Here is a 20272-nt window from a genome sequence, read left to right as displayed (position 1 = left end):
ACACACCCCTCGGACTGTGGCAGGCAGCGGTGGGAAGAGGAAGCAGAGGGGGGCCGAGCGGCCACCAGGATGACAGCCTGGGCCAAGCTGAAGACATCCCAACCTTCCACCCACCCACACGTCTCATGGGCTGAGTCCAGCATCACCCAGGGCTGGCAGGACAGGCCACCAGTGTGAGGGGGCCCCCCTCCTGCACGTGGGAACTGCTGCCCAACCCCCACCCGACTGGCAAGTGTCCTGGGGGCAGTGGGCGCAGACTGACAGAACTGGCCCTGGTCAGCAGTGGCTGCAGCTGTGAGTTGGGCTGGGTGCTGCCAGTGCCCGCGGTACGGCCCCCACCCACTCCCACAGGCCCCCACAGCAGCCTACCTGTGGGTGGCCGCTCTCACTGCTGCTTGCAGGCCGACAGCCGGCGGATCTTGCTGCTGGCCGAGCAGGCCTTGCGAGTGGGGTTGGAGGCAGCGCTGGCCCGGCGCTCCACCTTTGATTTGGTGCTCAGCTGGGCTGACTCTGTGCCATTCATGCACACCACTTTGGGTGGGCCCCGGCTCTGCCCGTTCTGACCAGCCTCCTCCTCTGGGACCTGTCCTAGGAGGGAGAGGGCGAGTGTGGGCTGATGGGGGCCCAAGACCAACACCCCTGCCCCCCCCCACCCCACCCCATTCCCCAGGCCTCTCCACCCAGGCACAGGGTCCTCCACCACCTGCCCCACCTGTCCCGTCTAGGTCCTGCCTGCGGGGCCCTTCATCCGGCTAGAAGGGGCAAGGGCCTCAGAGTCGGCCAGCCAAGGTGGGGGCCCAGCCCATGCTCACCTGCCTGCTCATGTGTGAGCCTGGTTTCTCACGCAGGTGGTTGGGCTGCCCTGCTCACCCTCACCCCAGCACACGGTGAAGGCACAGGGCCCGATCCTGGGCCCGCTCACCTGTGCGGAGGCCAGACCTCACTGGGCCCTGTGGGGCTTGGGACGGGCTGGGCTCAGGCCAGGTGTGCAACACTCATCTTTCCCCTTGAGGCCAGCCTCAGCTCCCCATACTGGGCACTGGATGAAGAGATCAGAGCCAGGGGCCTGCCATGCCCCTACTCACTACCAGGCAGCACCAGCCCTTGCAGGCCTCCGGGGGCCACAGGCCTGGGGCGGCACGGCTGCCTGCACTCCTGTGCTCTGAGGTGCAGTGGGGAGGAGGAGGGCATGCAGGGGTCGCCCATCTGCTAGGGCCCATGTAGCTCATTCAGTGCACATGGAAAATCGGCCTCCTGCCCATGGCCCACCCTTCTGGGACACTGGTGGGAAGCTGCCCTCAGCTGCCTCTAGTCCACCTCTTCACCAGCACAGAGCCCCCTCTAGCCCAACGGTCCCCAGTATCTGACTCAGCAGCTTCTAGAACTTGCTGTGAGCCACCCCTATGCACACAGGAAGCATCCTAGGTCAGAGCTCCTCACTGCTGACCGGTTCCTGCGGGGGAGAGGTCTTGAGAGGGGTCAGGTGCCCTGCCCTGATGGAGGAGGGGCCTCGCAGGCACCAAGTACTACAGCTCTGCACAGACCACCTGGAGCCCAGCTACTGGAACAGCGACTGTGGCTGGGGACAGGGGGCAGGGTACAGGGTCTGGCCTCCTTATCCTCAAAGGACTGGAGCATCATCCACAACCACCCACCTCCGGTCCAAGGCCCAGCACCCAGCTCTCGGTGGGAGGCAGACCCCCACAGGGGGGACAGTCCCAGGAGACCAAGGCCAAGCAGCTGAGAGCCTCTGAGGGCGACCCCAGCACTGGACTGCAGTGAAGAGGGACTTGGCTGCAGCACACCTCCCTGCTGGCCGGATGGAGCAGAGTTCTGCTACTTCCACTGTGGACGGATCCTCTCAGGCCAGGCATCTGCATGAGCCCTCCCCAACCATGAAAGGCAGCTCCTGGCCTCTCACACACGTATTCAGTGGTCTGGCAAGGTTCTGGGGATCTGGCAGAGTCCTCACTCCACCTTGCTGGGATAGCAGACGGCCTGCCAGCGAGCGTCATTCCCAAGGACCCGACACAACAGCCCAGTACCTCTGAGAGGCAAAACACCTCTTTCCTGTTCTACATAGGGGACAGGCCTCTGCAAGGCCACATCACCTCCCGGGACTCTACAGGGAAACAGCTGAGCCAAAGCCACAGCTGCTTGGGGTCCAGCAGGTGACACCTCCAAAATGGGCATCACTGACCCCCAAGCATGCCCCCTGCGTGAATGGGATGCATGAACCCCGCCCCAGCTCTGCCAGGAAAACAGTGCTGGGCCCATAGTGTTACTGCCTAGTGGGGTGTCCCCAGGGGCCCCACCCACCACACAGGCCACCCCCAAACACCAGTTTGTTCTACAACAGAAATCTAACATTTGGCAAATGAGCCAGGGAAAAGGGAGACAAGCATCACCCACACATGCACCTCGGGGCAAATCTTTATGATGGGAACCTGCGAAACTGGCCCCAGAACAGAACAGTGAACACTGGGGGGTGGGGGGGGGGGGGCAGCTGCCCTGGCCACCCTCAGATACCTGGGCAGGGTCAGGGAGGGCCGGTGGGGGGTGCTGAGGCCTGGCCTCTCTGGCACGGGGTGGCACGGGGGGAGGGGCGGGAGCAGCGCTACACTATGGCCTTGAGCTCCTGTGCACCCCCGGCCTCAGCTTCCTCTCCAGAAAGGTCTGAGCACTGACTCTTCTGGGCGCCTCTCTCCTCTCTAAGCCCTGCCTCAGACGTCTCTTCGCCACCTGGGGAAGCAAGGCGACACGTGTCAGGGCAGGCAGCCAGGCACCAGGAGGGCCACTGGACCCTCTCAGGGCCATCAGAGGGGCTTCCCCTATCTCTCACCGCCAGCAGGACGTCACGTGCACTCCCCAGAACACAGGCGGGTGCCCTGGGTGGCCTCTGCCCTCCAGGATCCCCACCTGCTTCCGTGGGAGACGGGAGGGCCGGCCACACCCCCACGGCTGTCTGTGCCCTCGGCAGGCCCTCCGAGGTCAGGTCGGGACATCGGGGATGTGAGCTCTGCCACGTAGGCAGGTGGACATGGAGGCCAGGCTGTGAAGCTGTGCTCACCGGGCACCGTGAAGTCCTGAGTGTAGATGATGTCATCCTCGATGTCGAACAGGTCCTCGTCCCCGTTGTCATCAGCACAGCCGTGCAGGTCCTCCAGGTAGGGCACCACCGTCATGCCACGCCAGCGGTCTTTGCAGTCCGTGCTCGGCGGGATGGGCACCAGCTCCTCAGCTGGCGGGTGCTTCTTCCGGAACCAGCTGTGGAAGTCAGAAGTCAGGACAGCCCGGAGGCTCGCCCAGTTCCCTACGCAGGTCTCGACCTCAGGGCCCACCCCTAAAATCTATATGGGGAGGGGGAGGGCGGGCAGGAGAGTGAGGGCCAGGAAGGCCCCTGGCACCCCAGACCCTCACATCCCAACCCCACCCAATCCCATCATGCACACCCCTGCACCCCCAGAACCTCCCCATTTACTCCCACCACGAGGACCCCGACCCCCCGCAACTGGGCCCCACACAGACACTCACCTGTGTTGTCTGATCTGCTGTATGGAGAACCTCCTGGCTGGCTCGTATTCCAGCATCCCTGACGGAAGACCAGCAGGCTGTGGGGAGTCATCGCTGGGCACATGGCCCAGCCCTGCCCCGTGTCAGCCTGTGCACAGAGGACACCCCCAGGAGGAGGCGGCACTGGCATGGAGGAGTGGAGCCTCAGCTCAGAGTGCTCCAGGCATTCCACCCCCCACAATGTGGTCCCCCATGAGCCCGGCCTCCACCAACAGGGCAGACCTGGGCATGCGGCAAAGACGCAGAGCCCTAACTGTGAGGAGACGAGGCCCTGCAGCCCCAGGGGGCTGCGTGGCAGGAAGGAGCAAAGCCACAGGCAGTGGGCATGGTTGGGCAGACAGCCAAAGGACAGCAACTGCTTTTCACGCAGACCCCAGAGCTGCTGGGAAGGACAGTCCCATCCCAGTGACGCACAGCCTGTCCACATGCTGGAGGACGACGAAGCAGGCGGGCCTGCGCTCTGCCTTGTTCATGCGAGGGCCCGGCCCCAGGGGCAGGTCCTGCCCCAGAGCCCACAGCTTCTGCTTCCGGCTTCCCCACAGGAGGGTGGAGCTCCACAAGTGTCAAGCGGGGGAGGGGCGGGGGTGCGCAGCTCTGAGAGTTCTGCACGGCACCCACTCGGAGGGAACACCCAGTGTTCCCAGGAAACCTGTGGCGATTTGGAGAGCTGGGGGCTCAAAAAGCTGCAGGTCTGAGTGGGGCCAAAAAGGTGGTAAGACCATGGGCCATGGCCTCAGGACTCAGGCCGCAGGCAGAGAGGACGGCCACCAGGCCTCGGGGCCAGGACGGTGTTCTAGGAGACGCAGGGAGCCACCCCACCAGTCCTGGCTGTGGGAAGAGCCTCCGGCCCATGCACCCCCAGCGCAAAGGCCCTGGGCCAGGCTTGGGTGCAGGGGGATGTACAGACCACGAGCCCTGCCTGGCTACCTCGGCCTTAGGGCAAATGCCATCCGTGGAGGAGGTGAGGGACAGGGCTGCCCTGCCTGGATCTGGGGACAGGGACCCTGACGCCCTCTGCCATCTAGGTCATCAGCCTGACCGGGGCTGTTTCGAGCACTGAGAAGAGTAAGGGTAGTAATGGACTGAGCGAACAAAGCCTCATCTAGAGAACACACTAGCCAGCCAGCGCCTGTCAGGAGAGCGAGCCCCTTGTAGCCGTCTCTGCAGTGAACCCCAGTGGAACGGCCCTCGGGGGGGGGGCCCTCTGGGCACACTTGAGGACAGGGCCAGCTCACACCACAACCCTCCCACAGAGAGTGCCTGAGAACTTCCAAGAACTTGAAGGCCAGGTCGGAGCAGTGGGAGGGCTGGGCCACAGCACGCAGCGCGGGCGAGGCAGGGCTGCACCGACCCAGCCATCTTTGAGGGTCCCGGGGAGGGGATGGGGGTGCTGCCAATGCAGGCCTGTGCCTGGGAGTGGAGTCCAGCTGCTGCAGACCAGCAGGCCATCTTGAGCTCTACTTCACTCCCACCAAAACTTAAAAACCAGCCCGACCCTGTTATTAGAAAATAAGCACTTTTGGGGTCACGGGAATCTACTGTTTCCACGGTAAGCTACGTGCAGTCTAGGAAGGGACTGAGTGCAGTCAGTTCTACCCCAGAGCGGAAGCCGAGGCAGCATCTCTGCGAGGACTCCCAGGTACCGGGGGCACGTGGGGGCGATGCTCTGCACCTGCTGCCATCAAAACAGGCTCCAGCCAAGCGTCAGGATGTCCGCTGCGGCTGTCCCCCCACCAGCCCACATCCGCTGGGCCCAACCCTGGACAGGCCCGCAGCTGTGGCTGCACGGCGCGTACCGCAGGCTGTGCAGCAGGAAGAGACCCGAGGACTCAGGAGCCCGGAGCCAGGACCCGGCCCGGGCTGGGGGGCTGGGGCGCTGGGGCGCCGAGGCTGGGGCACAACTGCTGTTTCCCTCTGGGGGGTGGGGGTCGGAAGAGGGCGGAGCAAAGGCCCAAAGCAGACAGTAGGGCCGTGTGAACCGGGCCCAGCCTCAGCCGCTCTCCACTAACCGGGCCCATTCCTGGGCGGGGTGGGGGGGGGGGGTTGGCTGCAGAGAGGAGGCCCAGCTCTCCAGAAGCCCGTGGTTGGTACGACACCCCTAGGACTCCCATCGCCCCCTGGCAGCCCGTGCCCGACACGTCCAGCCCCAGGCGCCGTCCTGAGGGCCTCACCTCTCAGCAAGTCCGAGAGCGGGGGGCCGCAGTCACCCGGGATCGTGTAGTCTCCCTTCCCGATGTTCTCAAACAACTTGTAGATGTTGTCCCCCTCAAACGGGTACAGGCCTGTCGTGATGTTATAGCTTCGCCCCCGACGGGAAGGAGAGAGGCCCTGTCAGTTGGGGCTTCTCCTGCAGCCCCGGCCTGGAACCCGCCGGCACAGGAGCCTTAAACCACCCTCACCTGTGGGGCCTCATACCAGGTGACAGGAATGTTCTGGAATAGATGGTGGTGGGGGCTGCACCACTCTGAAAATACCAAAACCCACTGCATTGTATGTCTTAAAAAGGTGCATCTTGTGGTATGTGAATTCTCTCTCAATAAAATAAAATGGGGGCACCTGGATGGCTCAGTCGGTTAAGCGTCCGACAACTGATCTCATCCTCAGGTCTTGATCTCAGGGTCGCTGAGTTCAAGCCCTGTGCCGGGCTCCACAATGCCCAGTGTGGAGCCTACAACCAACCAATCCACCAAATAAAAATAAAGTAAAATGGACCACCCACGCCAGTCAGCAGCTGTCCCACAAGCGGGGCCAGGATGGAAGGTTCTGGACTGCACTGGTCAGTGCTTGGGCTAGGCCCCAACTCGGGTCCCACAGAACACTGCAGCCCACTCAGCACGGCTCACGCATGAGTGCTCAGGGCTGTGCCCTGCTGGATGGGAAAGCAGAATCTGGGCGGGGGGCACCTAGCGGCTAGCTGAGCAACACTCCAACCTCCCATGTAATCCAGTGGGAAGACCAGGACGAGCCCTCAGCAACCAAGGCGGAAGGCCAGGGGGGGCCCAAGGAGGACGGCCAGTCTGTGTGCGCACCCCCCTACACCAGGTCTCTGACCCTGAGGACCCCACAAGGTGGGAAGCAGTTCCATCTGCTCCTACCCATAGGGGGCTCTGAATCTTGGCTCCACAGTCTGTCTGACACTCCGGCCACCCAGCACACCCCAGAATGGTGTCTGGGGGACCCATTAAGAGGTGCAGGTTCTAGAAGGCTGGAGCCCAAAGAGGGTGCCTGAGTCCTTGGTGGGCAAAGGAGGGGCCCCTGGGGGAGGGGGCAGAGCAGGGAGACCAAGGCCCCTGGGCACTTACAGAGTGACCCCAGCTGACCAGATGTCCACCTTAAAGCCAGAGAAGGTGTCCAAGCCATTGGCAATCTCAGGGGGCTGGAACGCTGGGGAGCCCTGGCTCGTCCGGCACGTGTCGTCCTCGGCAAAGGGGTGCAGGGCCTGCAGCAGCAGCAGGTGGCCCTCAGGGAGCAGCCCTGGGGGGGCTGCCCCCACCCCCGCGTGCTGAAGGATGGGCACCTACCTCAGCCACACCCAGGTCGGAGATCTTGAGTGTGCCACTAGTGGTGAGCAGCAGGTTGCCCGGCTTGATGTCCTTGTGCACGATGCCCTGGCTGTGCAGGTACTCCAGGCCGTCCACCAGCTGGCAGAAGTACCTGCGGGGGCGGGACCTCCGTAACCTGCCCCACCAAGAGGTTCCACCTTGTCCATCGGGGCCCCCTTGGCACAGCAGCCACCTGGGATCAACCCAGCAGGACCAAAGACGGGAGTCCTCACAACCAGGCAAACAGGAATGACGGGACGGGTGGCCCAGCCAAGCGATTCCTGCCCAAGGCCTATGGACCACTCCAACCTGAGCCTCCTGGGGAAGGCAGAGGAGGGCTCCCCGGCCCCCAGCAGCTCCCCCCACCCAGGCAGCCCTTTGTCACGCTCCCCACGAGCCCAATGGCCATGCTGGGTCCTCCAATCGGTCTGGCTCGACGTAACCATGTCTCCTCCCTGGTAGTGCCCCCCAGGGCTGGGGACGCTTGACCCACCCCCACCCCCCCAGGAGGGCCAGCTGGCCTGTGACAGCTCAGGAACTTCTCAGGGACCAAGACGTCTCACAGCCTGAGGCAGGGGGCACGCAGGGCAGGGACGTATGCAAAGGGGCTGCTCTCCCAGCAGCTGGGCTGAGCATGCTACAGACTGAGCCCCTAAAGCTGAGGCTTAAAACACACTGGAGGGCGCCTGGGTGGCTCAGTTGGTTAAGCGACTGCCTTCGGCTCAGGTCATGATCCTGGAGTCCCGGGATCGAGTCCCACATCGGGCTCCCTGCTCAGCAGGGAGTCTGCTTCTCCCTCTGACCCTCTTCCCTCTCGTGCTCTCTCTCTCTCTCATTCTCTCTCTCTCAAATAAATAAAATCTTTTTAAAATAAATAAATAAAACACACTGGAGTTTTTTGGGGCGCCTGGGTGGCTCAGTCGTTAAGCGTCTGCCTTCGGCTCAGGTCATGATCCCGGGGTCCTGGGATCGAGCCCCGCATCGGGCTCCCTGCTCCGCGGGAAGCCTGCTTCTCCCTCTCCCGCTCCCCCTGCTTGTGTTCCCTCTCTCGCTGTGTCTCTCCGTCAAATAAACAAAATCTTAAAAAAAAAAAAAACACACACACTGGAGTTTTCATCTCACTGGTGATCAGAAAACCTGCTGGAGGGGCACCTGGGTGGTGCAGTCGGTTAACTGTCTGACTCTCGGTTTTGGCTCAAGTCATGATCTCAGGGTGGTGAAATTAAGCCTCACGCTGGGTGCCGCACTCAGCAGGGAGTCTGCTTGAGATTCTCTCTCCTGCCCCCCCCCACTTGCTCTCTCTCTCTCCCCCTCTCTGTCCCCCCCACCCCACTCTCACTCTTGGGGAAAAAAAAAAGGAAAAAGAAAAAGAACCTCGTTTGAACATGGGACTGGATCCTTGAAGACCATGGGCCGGTGGGCGACCCTGCAGGAGGGAGGGGTGGCCATGGGGCCCCAGCAGCAGGCACTTACCCATGGGCCTGGCACACAGGGAAGCGCTTCTCCGGCACACTGTCCAGCATCTCCTGCATGCCACACACGCAGTACTCCATCACCATATACGTGTGGTGCTAAGGAAGCCATGGACTGGCAGAGACCCCCGCCCCAGGCAGGGCCTATCCCCAGGGAACAGATGGCAGATGCTCGTGGGGAGGGCCTGGGGGAGAAGACCCCGACTGCATCTGACGGCTGTATTAACAAAGACAGGCAGCAGTGCCCAAAGACAACAAGAAAGACCAGAGGGATTACAGGGCCTGCAGGGCATCTCTGCCCCTCCACTGACCCTCCCAGAGTCAACTCAGAGAGATCTGTGGCCGCCTCCTCTGGGCTCAGTGCTCCGGACCCACAAGAAGCCCTCCCCAGGCATCCAACACCCTGAGGAGCTCCAGCCCCACCCCCAGCCGCAGAGGAGATGAGGAGACAAGGCTTGCAGGACAGGAGGGAGGGGCAGGTGGGACGAGGGGCTCCGAGCCGGAAGAGGATGTGGGCCTCAGAGCCAGGGGACGAAGGCCTGGGGGCGGCCAGGCCACACTGGAAGTGGCTGAGTGTCTCAGGCCAGCAGGGGAGAAGGGTAAAGCCCCCACTGTGTCTCCGGCAGAGGTGGCCACGAGAGCAAGCTGGAGGGGAGCCACGTGCTGAAAAGCCCATCACCCCATGCCCAGCACTGCTGTGGGAAGGCGGCAGCCCCCTGGCTAGACCTAGGGGCCCCATACGTCTGCTCCCTAGACCTGGAGCTGACCAGAGCCACACCACCTTGAAGAGATGGAGCCCATCCCCAGGGAGTAAAGGGCAAAAGCCAAGGACACTCCCAGGGAAGCATTCTTGCAGAATCACACACTCCCCACCCCATGTCCTACCCCAAACAGAGCAGCCCTGAAGGGCAAGACGGGAGCCTGAACGCCAGAGGCAAGGAGAGCCCTCGCCACGAGACCCCCAGACCCAGCCAGGGTCACCTAGACCCAGCACTCCCACTCTGGGGCATAGGGTAAAGGGAGGACCCCAGCATCCACAAAAGTAAAGGAAGTCTGAGACACTATGGGGACCTGGCAGGTGACCTGATGGCACTAGCTGGACAAGGCCAACCACTGACCGGGGCTGGTGCTGCCTTAGGAGCTCCTGGGTTGGCTAGTCCACCAGCCAGAGTCACAAAGGGGCAGGTGTAGGGTCAGGAGACAGCACTCTGAGCCCTACCCCCTGCTCCTCCTCCAGTGTGGCCCTGACCTGGTGCTCTGGCAGATCAGCTGCCATAAGGATATATTTTCTGCTTCTCTTCATTGTATAACACATCCACCAGCTGGATGACGTTTTTGTGCCGTAATCTCCTCAGAAGTTGGATTTCCCTAAAGACAGAAAACAGAGGCATCAGCCGACCTGCCAGTGAGAATGGCTGGTGCCATATTTGTTCAGAGACCCAGCTTGCTCTGCTTGGTAAGAAGGGAGAGCTCGCCCTCTGGGTGCCGTGCAGAGGACACACCGGGCTCTGAGGCGGGCGGGCACGGGGAGACCCAGGAGAGGCTTCTCTGCTGCCCCTTCCAAGCAAGCAGCTCCATCCAGTGACAGCAACAAGGTCTCCCCCTGAGTCTGGGGGACTTCAACAGGACAATGCAATCAGGATGCTTTTTAAACATTTTAACGGAACAGCTTTTCCTTATAAAAGACCACAGCGATGTGGGCATACGGACAGCAGGTGAAGGGTGGAGTGAGCACCTACTATGTGCAGGAGCTGGGGTTCAGTTACCCAGGAAGGCCAGGCTACCCCAGTCTGCCCAGCATCCCTGCTGTGCCTCTCCGTAGGGACAAAGCCCAGGCACTGCACCACAGCTGGACCCATGTCTCCATGAGGACTCCCTTCTCTCCCTGCAGGAAGGATGGGGAGCCCTTCCCACAAGGGCCCTGGAGACCTCAGCTGCTGCAGCCCAGGCATGGGCAGAAAGCAGCCCCACCAGCCCCACCAGAATGGCTGCCACGGCACAGCTGCCCACCTGGCACCAACCTTGCCCACAGGCCCACACCCAGTGCCGCCTGCTCCGCAGATGGCCATCTGATGCTTCACCTGTCCAGGGTCTGAGCAGCAGAGAGGGCCACGCAGCAGGTGTTGGGGGAGGGTTTGGTCAAGTTACCAGCTGAACCAGCAACTCCACGGCAGGTACGCACCCGTGACAACCGGAGCACGTCCACACAGAAAGCCGCATGAGCATGTTCACGGCAGCATGATCCACAGAAGCCCAGAGGTGGGAACAGCCCCAGTGTCCATCAGCAGGCGGATGGACAAACACAGCATGTCCCCCCCACACGGACACGTGACCTCAGCTGCGACCAGGAGCGAGGCACCCACACGCACGGCCCCGGGGACGGACCCCGAGCCCACGATGCTCAGGGAGGGAGCCAGACACAGAAGGCCACGCGGGGTGTGAGTCCACGTGGGTGACACGTCCAGAACAGGCTCATCCGCGGACGGGAAGGGGGCTCGCGGGGGCCGGGGCTGGGGAGGATGGGGGAGGAGACAGCTAATGGAGGCGGGGTTGCTTTTGGGGAAATGGAATGTTCTGGAATAAGATAAAGGGGTTCCCTAGGAATACACTAAATGCCACCAAATTGTATGATTGTGAATAATGTGTCAATAAAGTTTTTTAAGAAGTCCTCACCAGGAAGCCCAAGCATGGGACCTAAGAACAGCTGGGCAGGGGAGGCCCCGTCCTCCTGAGAGACTGAAGTCACATCTGTCCCGCTGTCCAGGCTCTGGAAGAAGGCTGCCTCTTCCAGGAGGCCCTTCCTGACAGCCACCCCCTCCCAGTGCATGAATCCTGGGCCCGACACCACTCACCCTCCTGGGTGCAGGCCCTCTGTAGGGCCATGAAGCCTGCACCCCCCAGCAGCTATGGCCATACACCTGCCAGGGCCCCAGAAATGGCATCTGTGCACAGCCCCCACCCCAGATTGCAGACCCCAGACCCACAGCCATCAACTTGCAGAACAAAGACAGCCTTGCGGCCACTTTCCCAGAAACTCACCAACAGAAACCCACCCCACCCCACCAGAGGGTTCCGGGAGCAACAAGAATCCTACTCTGGTTCTCGCTCAGACGGCACCCTGACCAGCAGACTCCTGAGCTCCCGGGATGCTGCACACACTTCACTACACACACTGAGTGGGGGTGACTCACAGACCCTGGGGTCGCCCTGGTTTGTCCCCTCTGACCCCTGGGGGTTTACTCTGGTTTCCAGCGTGAGCAGGGGTCAGACCATTATATTTTCCAAATAATTAATGCAGGGTCTGTCCCCCTTGGCCCCGCTGACATTCTGGGCAGGTCACTCTCTGTGGGGGCCTCCTGGGCTCTGTGGTGGGGGGGCAGCAGCATCCCTGGCCCTCACCCCCTCGGTGGCAGGAGTAACCCCAGTCCTGACGACCACAGCCATCTCCAGACATAGCCCACTGTCCTCTGGGGGCGGGACAGTGTCGGGTGAGAGTTCTGCGATAAAGGATCAGGAAGGTCCCTGATGGGTTGGAGCAGATCCTGGAGCCTCTGGACCAGGGCAAGTAGTCCCTGGAACCCAGGCCCCACCTTCCTCCCTCGCTCCTTCCTCCACCCCTCCCCCACCCAAACCATCCCATTGCCCTGACTCTCCCGCCCTGCGCCCAGGGCCCAGAGCCCACCTATGACCCAGAGACTCTCCACGCACTGGCCCGTTACACCCCATTTCCACCTGACAGATGGTGGCAGCAACACCCATCTCCATGGCCTGGCCCCCAGTCAGCCCCCAGCCAGCGGCCGTGGGCGTCACCACCATGTGCTGCCTGGTGGGAGTACAGAGCAGCTCCTCTCGGAGACCACTGTCCAGCACCTGCTGTCCACCAGTCAGGCCAACACCCACTGAGCCACCTGGTCAGCAGCCAGGCCGGGGAGGCAGCTGCGTGGGCACCTGTCACAGGGCGGATTCAGCAAAGGCGCAGCAGTGAGAAAGCCCCAGAGGAGAAGGCCATCCACACAGGCCTTGAGCTAGACTAGCAAGCCCTGCAGGGTGAGCCTCAGAGACAGAACCCAACTCCTCTGGCTCTAGCTTCCTGGGACGGCACACAGGACTGGGAACTGTCCACCCAGCGTTGGAATGAGGCTCCCCAACATGCTGGGACAGCTCAGGTCAGCTGACGGCAGCCTGGGGAGCCAGCAACTTCCTTGAGCCATCCACACCAACCTCCCAACCTCAGAGCACTTTTCTTCATTGAAAGAGATCACTTGAGGTGCAACACAACTAAAACCATGTGTTGATGAGGCGCCCAGCCAGCTCAGTCGGTAGAGCACGGGGCTCTTGATCTCAGCGTGGTGAGTTCAGGCCCCCACTGGGCGTGGAGCCTACTTAAAAAACTAAATAAAATAAAATAAAAATTACAAAAGTAAAAACAAAACACACATGTTGGGACAAGGAGGCCTTTCCTCTATCCAGCTGAATGGCAGCCACCTGTGGGGGGGGCAGGTGCCAAGGAAGCAGGACTGGAGAGTTTACAGCTGAGCTCCATGAGCCTCTGGTGACCCGTGCCTGCGACCACACTTCTAAACTCCCAACAGCCAGCCAACAAAACTGCACAGCAGCTCTGGGAGCAGGGACCCCCACTGCAAGTCAACGGCCCCTGGAAAACGCACCCTAGGTCCTTACTGGTAAGAGGGCGAGCCTACGGCTCTGCATTCTCTTCTCCTGTCTCAAGACGACCCAGGCCGTGTCTCCCCCTTTGCCCACTGCCATCAGGATGAAACCACCACCAAATAAACGTTCATCCTCTGTGAGAAGTTCATGTCATGAACTCCAAACCAAGGCAGAGGGCAGCACCCCTTCCTCTGCAACGGAACAGCTCAAGACTCCTATTCCATTGCCCGAAAAGTATGTTCTTCAAAAAAAAAACCCCTGGGCGCCTGGGTGGCTCAGATGGTTAAGCGTCTGCCTTCGGCTCAGGTCACGATCCCAGGGTGCTGGGATCCAGTCCCGCATCAGGCTCCTTGCTCAGCAGGGAGTCTGCTTCTCCCTCTCCCTCTGCCTCTCCCCCTGCTTGTGCTCTCTCTCTCTCGCAAATGAATAAAATCTTAAAAACAAACAAACAAACAACAAAAAAAAAGGCCCCACTCTAACAGAACCAGGCTGACCCACCATGGGTGTGCTGAACTGCTCATCTGTTTGCTCGGGTAACTGTGATCAAAGCATCGTGTGTGGGGCGCCTGGGTGGCTCAGTTGGTTGAACCGCTGCCTTCAGCTCAGGCCATGATCCCAGGGTCCTGGGATCGAGCCCCACATTGGGCTCCCTGCTCGGCGGGAAGCCTGCTTCTCCCTCTGCCTGCCGCTCCCCCTGCTCGTGCTCTCTCCCTCTCTCTCTCTCTCTCTCGCTCTCGCTCTCTCTGAGTGTCAAATAAATAAATAAAATCTTTAAAAAAAAAAAAAAGCATCGTGTGTAAGCGCGTAAGCCACCTTCTCCACACCAGGAAAGAATGGACACAACGCCAGACTCTAACAGAAGGGGCGATGGGAGCCACGCACACAGAACTTCACTAGAGAAAACGCGGGAGGAGGGTGCACCCGGCCATTAGCCCAGTGACCTCCGGGGTGTACTGAAGGGTTTCTATCACCTCTGTATTTTCAACGTCTCCTACAAGTTATATCTCGGGTCCAAAAACAAAAAAAAAAAACAATGTTTAAAGAAAAAGGAAAAGCGAGGAGCTCAGCCAGGATGCAGGAAGTGAAGGCAGAGGAAATGGTGCCTTCCGGCCCGCCTCCCCCACAGGGGCTCCGAGCTGTGGTCACTAACACCACCCCCCACCACCCTCCACCCCGCTGCCTGGGACCTGCCCAGGGTTGCTGCCTAACCAAAGTGGACTGCTTATTAGTTCACTTGTTGATTAACCAGAAGAAAAACTGAATGAGGGTCATAAAGCCATTCAAGCTTACAGAGAAATACAAAGCTACCTCCACGGTCAGGTCAGCCCAAAACAAAACACACAGGGACAGGCCCGTGGCCACTGCCCTGAGAGGCATCAGCTCCATGCATGCCAGAGTGAGACTGAGCCGCCCACGGAACTCCCCACAGGTCAGTCCACTCCAGACAAAGAAGGGTGCGCTGGGTGCCCAAGGGGCGGGCCGGGGGCAATGGCAGTCCTGAAGGAGGGACACTGAACAAGACCCCCCTCACCTCAGCCCCTCTGCTGATGCTTCTAAACATATGACCAGAGGCCCTCAGAGGTCCAGGAAGGAGACTAAAACAAGAGAAATTGCTAAAAGTGCAACTCAACACAGATACTTGTCCACATGTCCCCAGCAGCATGACTCATAAAAGTGGATACAACCCAAAAACCCATCACTGGGTAAACAGACAAACAGAACGTGTCCACCCACACACGGGAGCGTCCTGTGGCCGCGCGGCCCCGGGGACGGACCCCGAGCCCATGACGCTCAGGGAGGGAACCAGACACAGAAGGCCACACGGGGTGTGAGTCCACGTGGGTGACACGTCCAGAACAGACTCATCCACGGACGGGAAGGGGGCTTGTGGGGGCCGGGGGGGATGGGGAGTGACGGCTGATGGGGTGGTGTTTCTTTTTGGGGAGCTGAAATGTTCTGCAGTTAGGCAGTGTTGAGTTTCACAACCCGGTTAATGCCACTGAATTACACCTTCACGCTATGAAGTCCGGTGCGTGAGCTATGTACCCGTAAAGCTGTTGCAGGAATAAGCTACAGTTCGGCCACATGGTGGATCCAGGGTAAAGGGCAGCTTCTGCAGCGTTCCATACACTCCCAGGACTGGCATATACGTCCCGACGGCCCCCAGAGCCCAGTGTGGCCCCAAGCTCCACACTTCAGCCCCACCCCAACCCGAGAGGGAAGGACCAGACATCAGGGCGGCCGCCGGGACCTTCACTGAGGGTGAGCTGCCTCACCCTCCTGCTGCCACCTCTGGAGGCCAGCCAGCCGGGGCACACAGTGGAACCCTTCCCAATATGAGGGTGGCGGAGGGACAGACGCCGTAGAGGCCACGTGGGACAAGAGCAAGAGTCAACAGAGTCCAGAGCTCTGATTCGGGACACACTCAAATCCCAAACACTCATTACCCAGATCCAACTATGCGCCAATCACCAAGGCGGCCCCAGCCTCACTGAGGCCCCAGCCTGGAAACCGGCACCTGCTCACAGAGCTGCCGCCCGTCTGCAGAGGACCCAGTGCTCCTGGTGGTCCCTCAGGACGTAGAAGCTGGCTGGACGAGACTGGCTGGGGAGGCTGGGGGACCGGCAGTCTGGACGTAGCTTATCAAATGTACACATGCTCCCTCTGACCCAAAACTCCACTTGTGGGACATGCCCTTCAAATACCCTTGCACTTATCATGGGACCGTGACACAAAGTAATTCACCACCACAGCAAACAGAGCCACGAGCACAAGGTAGGTTAGACCCAGCCATGGAGCCCTGCCACCCCCAACAAGACCACCGTGGACCCCCGACCTGGAAACAGGACGTTAGAAAAGCAGTGACTCAGGCAGAAGGACAGGGGTCCAAGAAGCACGGCCTGAGGGGCAACAGTGACGGTAACAGCGATCATAGGGCGGTGAGCAATGAGTGATCGATGGAAGAAAACCCCACAGGGAACAGCGTCTTGTGATGCATTAGACTCTGAAAAGAGAGTTGCGCCATCGAACGTTGTGGAGGGCACACCTGCTGCCGGCGGCCGTCTTTCCACCGCTCCCGCACGGATGCTCGGTGTGCTCGGCCCGTATGGCTGAGCCGATTCCCTAGCTGCCCTCTGAACTGAGCCGCCCGGGGAGTACCTGCAGGTCTGCTCTCCCCGCACAAAACCCTGCGGCAGGACCCTCTCTGCACCCCCCCGAGGGAGACTCCACACACACCGTCTTCCCAACTTTTACGGGGTCAGTCCGTGTGATTCTACTGCCTGTCAGAAAGACAAGTACACTGATTTTCTAAAAACGATGGGGGATAAAAATACAATAAAAATGATAGGGACATATAAAAAGTGTTTGCACAGATTAAAAAAAAACCAAAAAAGACTTGAAGGGTATGTGGCAAGATGGGTCAGTTCTGAGATCATGAATGATTCTTTACTTGAAGCTCTCTGAAACTTCCTTGCTCTACAACAAGAACCTGCTAATTTAAAGGATAGTGAAGGAGAGAGGGGGCAAGCGCAGGCCCATGGCAGTTCCTGGGAGGAAACCACATGAAGGGGGGACGTCCTGAGCCCCCTCCCAACCTTGGTCACAGACATCATTCTTTAAGAAAAAAGCTTCTGATCCAAGTCGGGACTCCTGACGCCTGTCTGGAAGGTTCCGGACACTTCACTTGGAGAAAAGCTAGTGGAGTTTATTAAGCCTCTCCAAGACAAAGGAGCCTTTCTTTCTTGCAGCCGGCTGGCAAGGCTGGCCGGGGAGCCCGGACCTCCGCTTGCAAGGACACCCCTTTCCTTCCTATGAGAGCCGGGCCCTAAGCTGATGAAACGGGCACAGAGCCCTGCAGCTGTGACACCTAATGCTAACTGCCAGCTGGGGACACCCAACACTCGGTCTCCCGGGCCTCAATTTCCCCTCAGGTTCTTCTGATGGACGCTGCAGGACCGAGCTCCTTGCAGCCCCAACACTGCACACCCAGATGTCTCCACAAGCTCTTGGGGCCCGGGCTGACCATTCAGGAAAGCGGAGACTGGGGCGCCAGTGCTCCTCAACCCTCCGGTCACCTTCTGGTCACCTGTGCCTCCCATGGGGCACAAGGGAACTCCTGGAGGTGGCAAACCTTCCTCTAACTTGACCTTTCACTCCCAGTGAGTGGCAGCCATAAGGAGGGGCGCCCCCTCCTGAACCCAGCAAGAGGGGTGGAGACAGGGCTCCCACCATCCTCGGGGGTCAGGGAGACTCCTGCAGGCAGACTCCAACACCTCTGTGATGCGTCCCGTGAATGAGCACCTCCGCAACACGTACCCCGTGCCTCGGCAGAGACAGGCACCTGCCCACCTCAACAGCACCCGACCTTCGCAGCAGGGGTCTGCAGACTTCTGGGACCTGCTCCACTCTGCTCCCACCAGTTGCCCCAGGAGAGCCAGCAGAGTGGGCTTGAGTGCCTTTAGCCACACATCAATTGGTGCTGGAACCCAGTGCGGGCCCTTGAACGGACTTGGGGACTCTGGGAACCTCGGGGTGCTGCTCCCAAGAGGCTGGGGCCTGGGGTACCAGAGCAGCACGGAGCAACATGGCCAGCCAGAACACCTCCACGGACCCACGCTGCCTCCAATGAGCAAGGTTCAACCACGCAGGAAGAAACCAGTACCCTGCTGTCCAGACGTATCAGGGGATGAGACCTGAGAGGAACCAGCAGGACAAAGATGGACCCCGGAGATCGGGAGAGGGCTCTGTTTCCAGGGGCAGGATCCAGGAAGCCAGGAAGAAGGAGCTCACTGCCCCTCAACCTCCAGCGGTGGCAGACCAGCAGCCTGAGGCCACATAACCCCCAGCTGCTTCTTGCTTAATGAGAAAACAAGACTTAGAAGCCAGCAGTTGAGTGGGGGTTTCTGACTGGGGTGAGGGGTCGTGTGGACCTCAGGAGGGTGCCGGCTTGCCCCCTGCCTCAGTCTCCCCCAGCACACAGGGGCCCCTGCCCAGTCCCACCTCACAGGTAAGAGACGGCCCCTACCGCACCCGGCCATCCCTGCTCCATGTCCACAGGCTGGGGCACGAAGACTAAAGAGGCCTCAAAATACCTCCCACCTTGCCTTTGGACCACACTGGAAGCCAACTGCTATGACCAGCTGGGGCACCAACACCAGAGCCAGCCCAGTTTCGGTTCTCCGTTCCATCCACAATTTCACCACACCCAGACCCAAGCCAGCCCAGAGCAAGTGAACAGAGCAAGTGAAAACAGCTCAGCTTATGTGTGAGTGCAGGCTACGCCAGGAAGGGGGGAGCTGAAAGCCGATAGGGGAGCAGCACTTTCCAGGATGGGCCTGGAGGCAGGGTCAATGTTGGGACGTGCTGGAACGTCCAAGGTCGTCAGTCAGTTCTGCCGCCTGGACTGCCTGGCCCGCCTGGCCCATTAGATAAACCCCTTCTTGGAAACTGGAGGCTGGGAGGAGCATGGGCCCAGGTAGGGCGGGGTCCCAGTGAGTGGCAGCCCATAAGGAGGGGCGCCCCCTCCCGAACCCAGCAAGAGGGGTGGAGACAGGGCTCCCACCATCCTCGGGGGTCGGGGAGGCTCCTGCAGGCGGACTCCAACACCTCTGTGATGCCCAGGCGCTGACACATGCCCGAAGAAGTTTGGGTAAAAAGTTAGCCAGGACACAAGCTGATTCCTCTCCCAGGGAGTCACCTGGGCCTGCAGTCATGGATGTGTCTAGTGTCACAGCCCAAGTGAGCAAGAAAGGGCTAAGTTACCCCCTGCTGACCGATAAGCCAGCGCAAACAATTATTTTTGGCAACCGCAGGGCTCCCCTCCAACAGGGTAAACAAATCGCATTTCGCTGGGCCCTAGTAACAGCTGCACTCTGCACAGAAAACCTGCTGGTGGCGGCCAGGGCCGTTCAGGAACACAAATTCTCAGGGCCAAATAAACATTGGCTGGTTCTACTGGGCACCTAAATTCTTCGGACAGCTGGGAGGGTGAAAGGGGATGGGCACAACCCCCCCCCAAAAAAGGCTTTGACAACATCATCTGAAGAAAGGGGACACCCAGCTGCAACAAGCCAGCATGACTTCGTCAGAGCCCTTCAGCAGTTTCCAACAACACTTTCCCTGGCAAACACCACATGGGAACTGGCTGGTCACCTCCAAATTTTAAGGAAAGGGAGAAGGAGGGAGGGAAGGAAGGCAGGCAGGCAGGCAGGAATGAAGGTGACCAACCTTGCTGGCTGGCCGCACACTGACCCAGAAAGCCCACACTTACTTCTTGACGTTCGCCTCCCCGTTGGGGATCCTTCGCAACTTCTTCTTTTTGAGGATTTTGACAGCTCTCCTGCACAGCGTCTCTGAGTCCAGCACCTCCTTCACCTTGCCGTAGGACCCCTCCCCCAGCAGGTCTCCCATCAAGTACTTGCCGATGAGCTTGGCCCGCTTGCGCCGGGGCTGATAGATGACTTCCGTGGAGTCAATGCGGTGGATGAACGTGTCCATCCCCACGGACATCAGCTCCCCCTCTGTAAACATGCCCAGCTGCTGCGGGTCGGCCACATCCATCCTGGACCCAACGCCTCCGACTCTCGCCGGCGGTCCCTTATCTATTGCCCCTGGTACGCACGGTTCTTCCTTTTGTCCCCCTAAAATTCCCTTCTCAAAAAAAAAAAAAAAAAAACAACCCAAAACCAAAAGTCAACAAAAACGCAAAGAAAAAAAAAAAAGAAAAGAAAAAGAAAGGGGGGGAAAAAAAAAGAGGAAACCCTTCTTCGAAAAGAAACGATTGTACTAGTCGGGAGTTCAAGAGGCGCGCCTGGCCCAGAACCCTGGCACCCGAGGGTGCGGAGGGTCGCAAGTCTGGGTGCCTGCCCGCCTCGCAGCTTCGGGTCGGGCCGGCGCATCCACGGGGGCCCTCAGTAGGCCGGTGGGGCTTCCAAGTGCTAGGTCATCCTCCAGGGACTTTAGACCCTCGGACAAACACCGGTGCGGCCAAACCAAGTCTTCTCCAGGATGGGCATT

The 20272-nt window shown here is 60.1% G+C and overlaps 1 protein-coding gene across 6 annotated transcripts in view; it reads right to left on the bottom strand.

Annotated features, from left to right (window-relative positions):
• Positions 1-20272, bottom strand: part of STK11 (serine/threonine kinase 11) — a 21871-nt gene extending 1599 nt beyond the window's left edge. For 3 of the 6 annotated variants that reach the window (XR_003518041.2, XM_027583813.2, XM_027583814.2), the window contains exons 1-9: positions 19527-19916; positions 9872-9955; positions 8589-8678; positions 7095-7227; positions 6876-7012; positions 5745-5872; positions 3535-3592; positions 3071-3267; positions 370-583 (exon numbers count right to left, since the gene is read on the bottom strand). Coding sequence is in view for 4 of the 6 variants with exons in the window: in XM_027583813.2 (XP_027439614.2) it covers positions 370-583; positions 3071-3267; positions 3535-3592; positions 5745-5872; positions 6876-7012; positions 7095-7227; positions 8589-8678; positions 9872-9955; positions 19527-19816 (1331 nt within the window). In the remaining 2 variants the exon portion in view is untranslated. Of the gene's footprint in view, positions 1-369; positions 589-2529; positions 2743-3070; positions 3268-3534; positions 3593-5744; positions 5873-6875; positions 7013-7094; positions 7228-8588; positions 8679-9871; positions 9956-19526 lie in introns of those variants that run through there. The other 3 variants (XR_003518042.2, XM_027583815.2, XM_027583816.2) reach the window with 3 other exon arrangements.

This window comes from Zalophus californianus, chromosome 1, assembly GCF_009762305.2.
Source record: "Zalophus californianus isolate mZalCal1 chromosome 1, mZalCal1.pri.v2, whole genome shotgun sequence".
Classification (NCBI taxonomy): domain Eukaryota; kingdom Metazoa; phylum Chordata; class Mammalia; order Carnivora; family Otariidae; genus Zalophus; species Zalophus californianus.
Note: the sequence above shows the minus strand (reverse complement) of the source record. Positions and strands in the feature narration are given on the sequence as shown.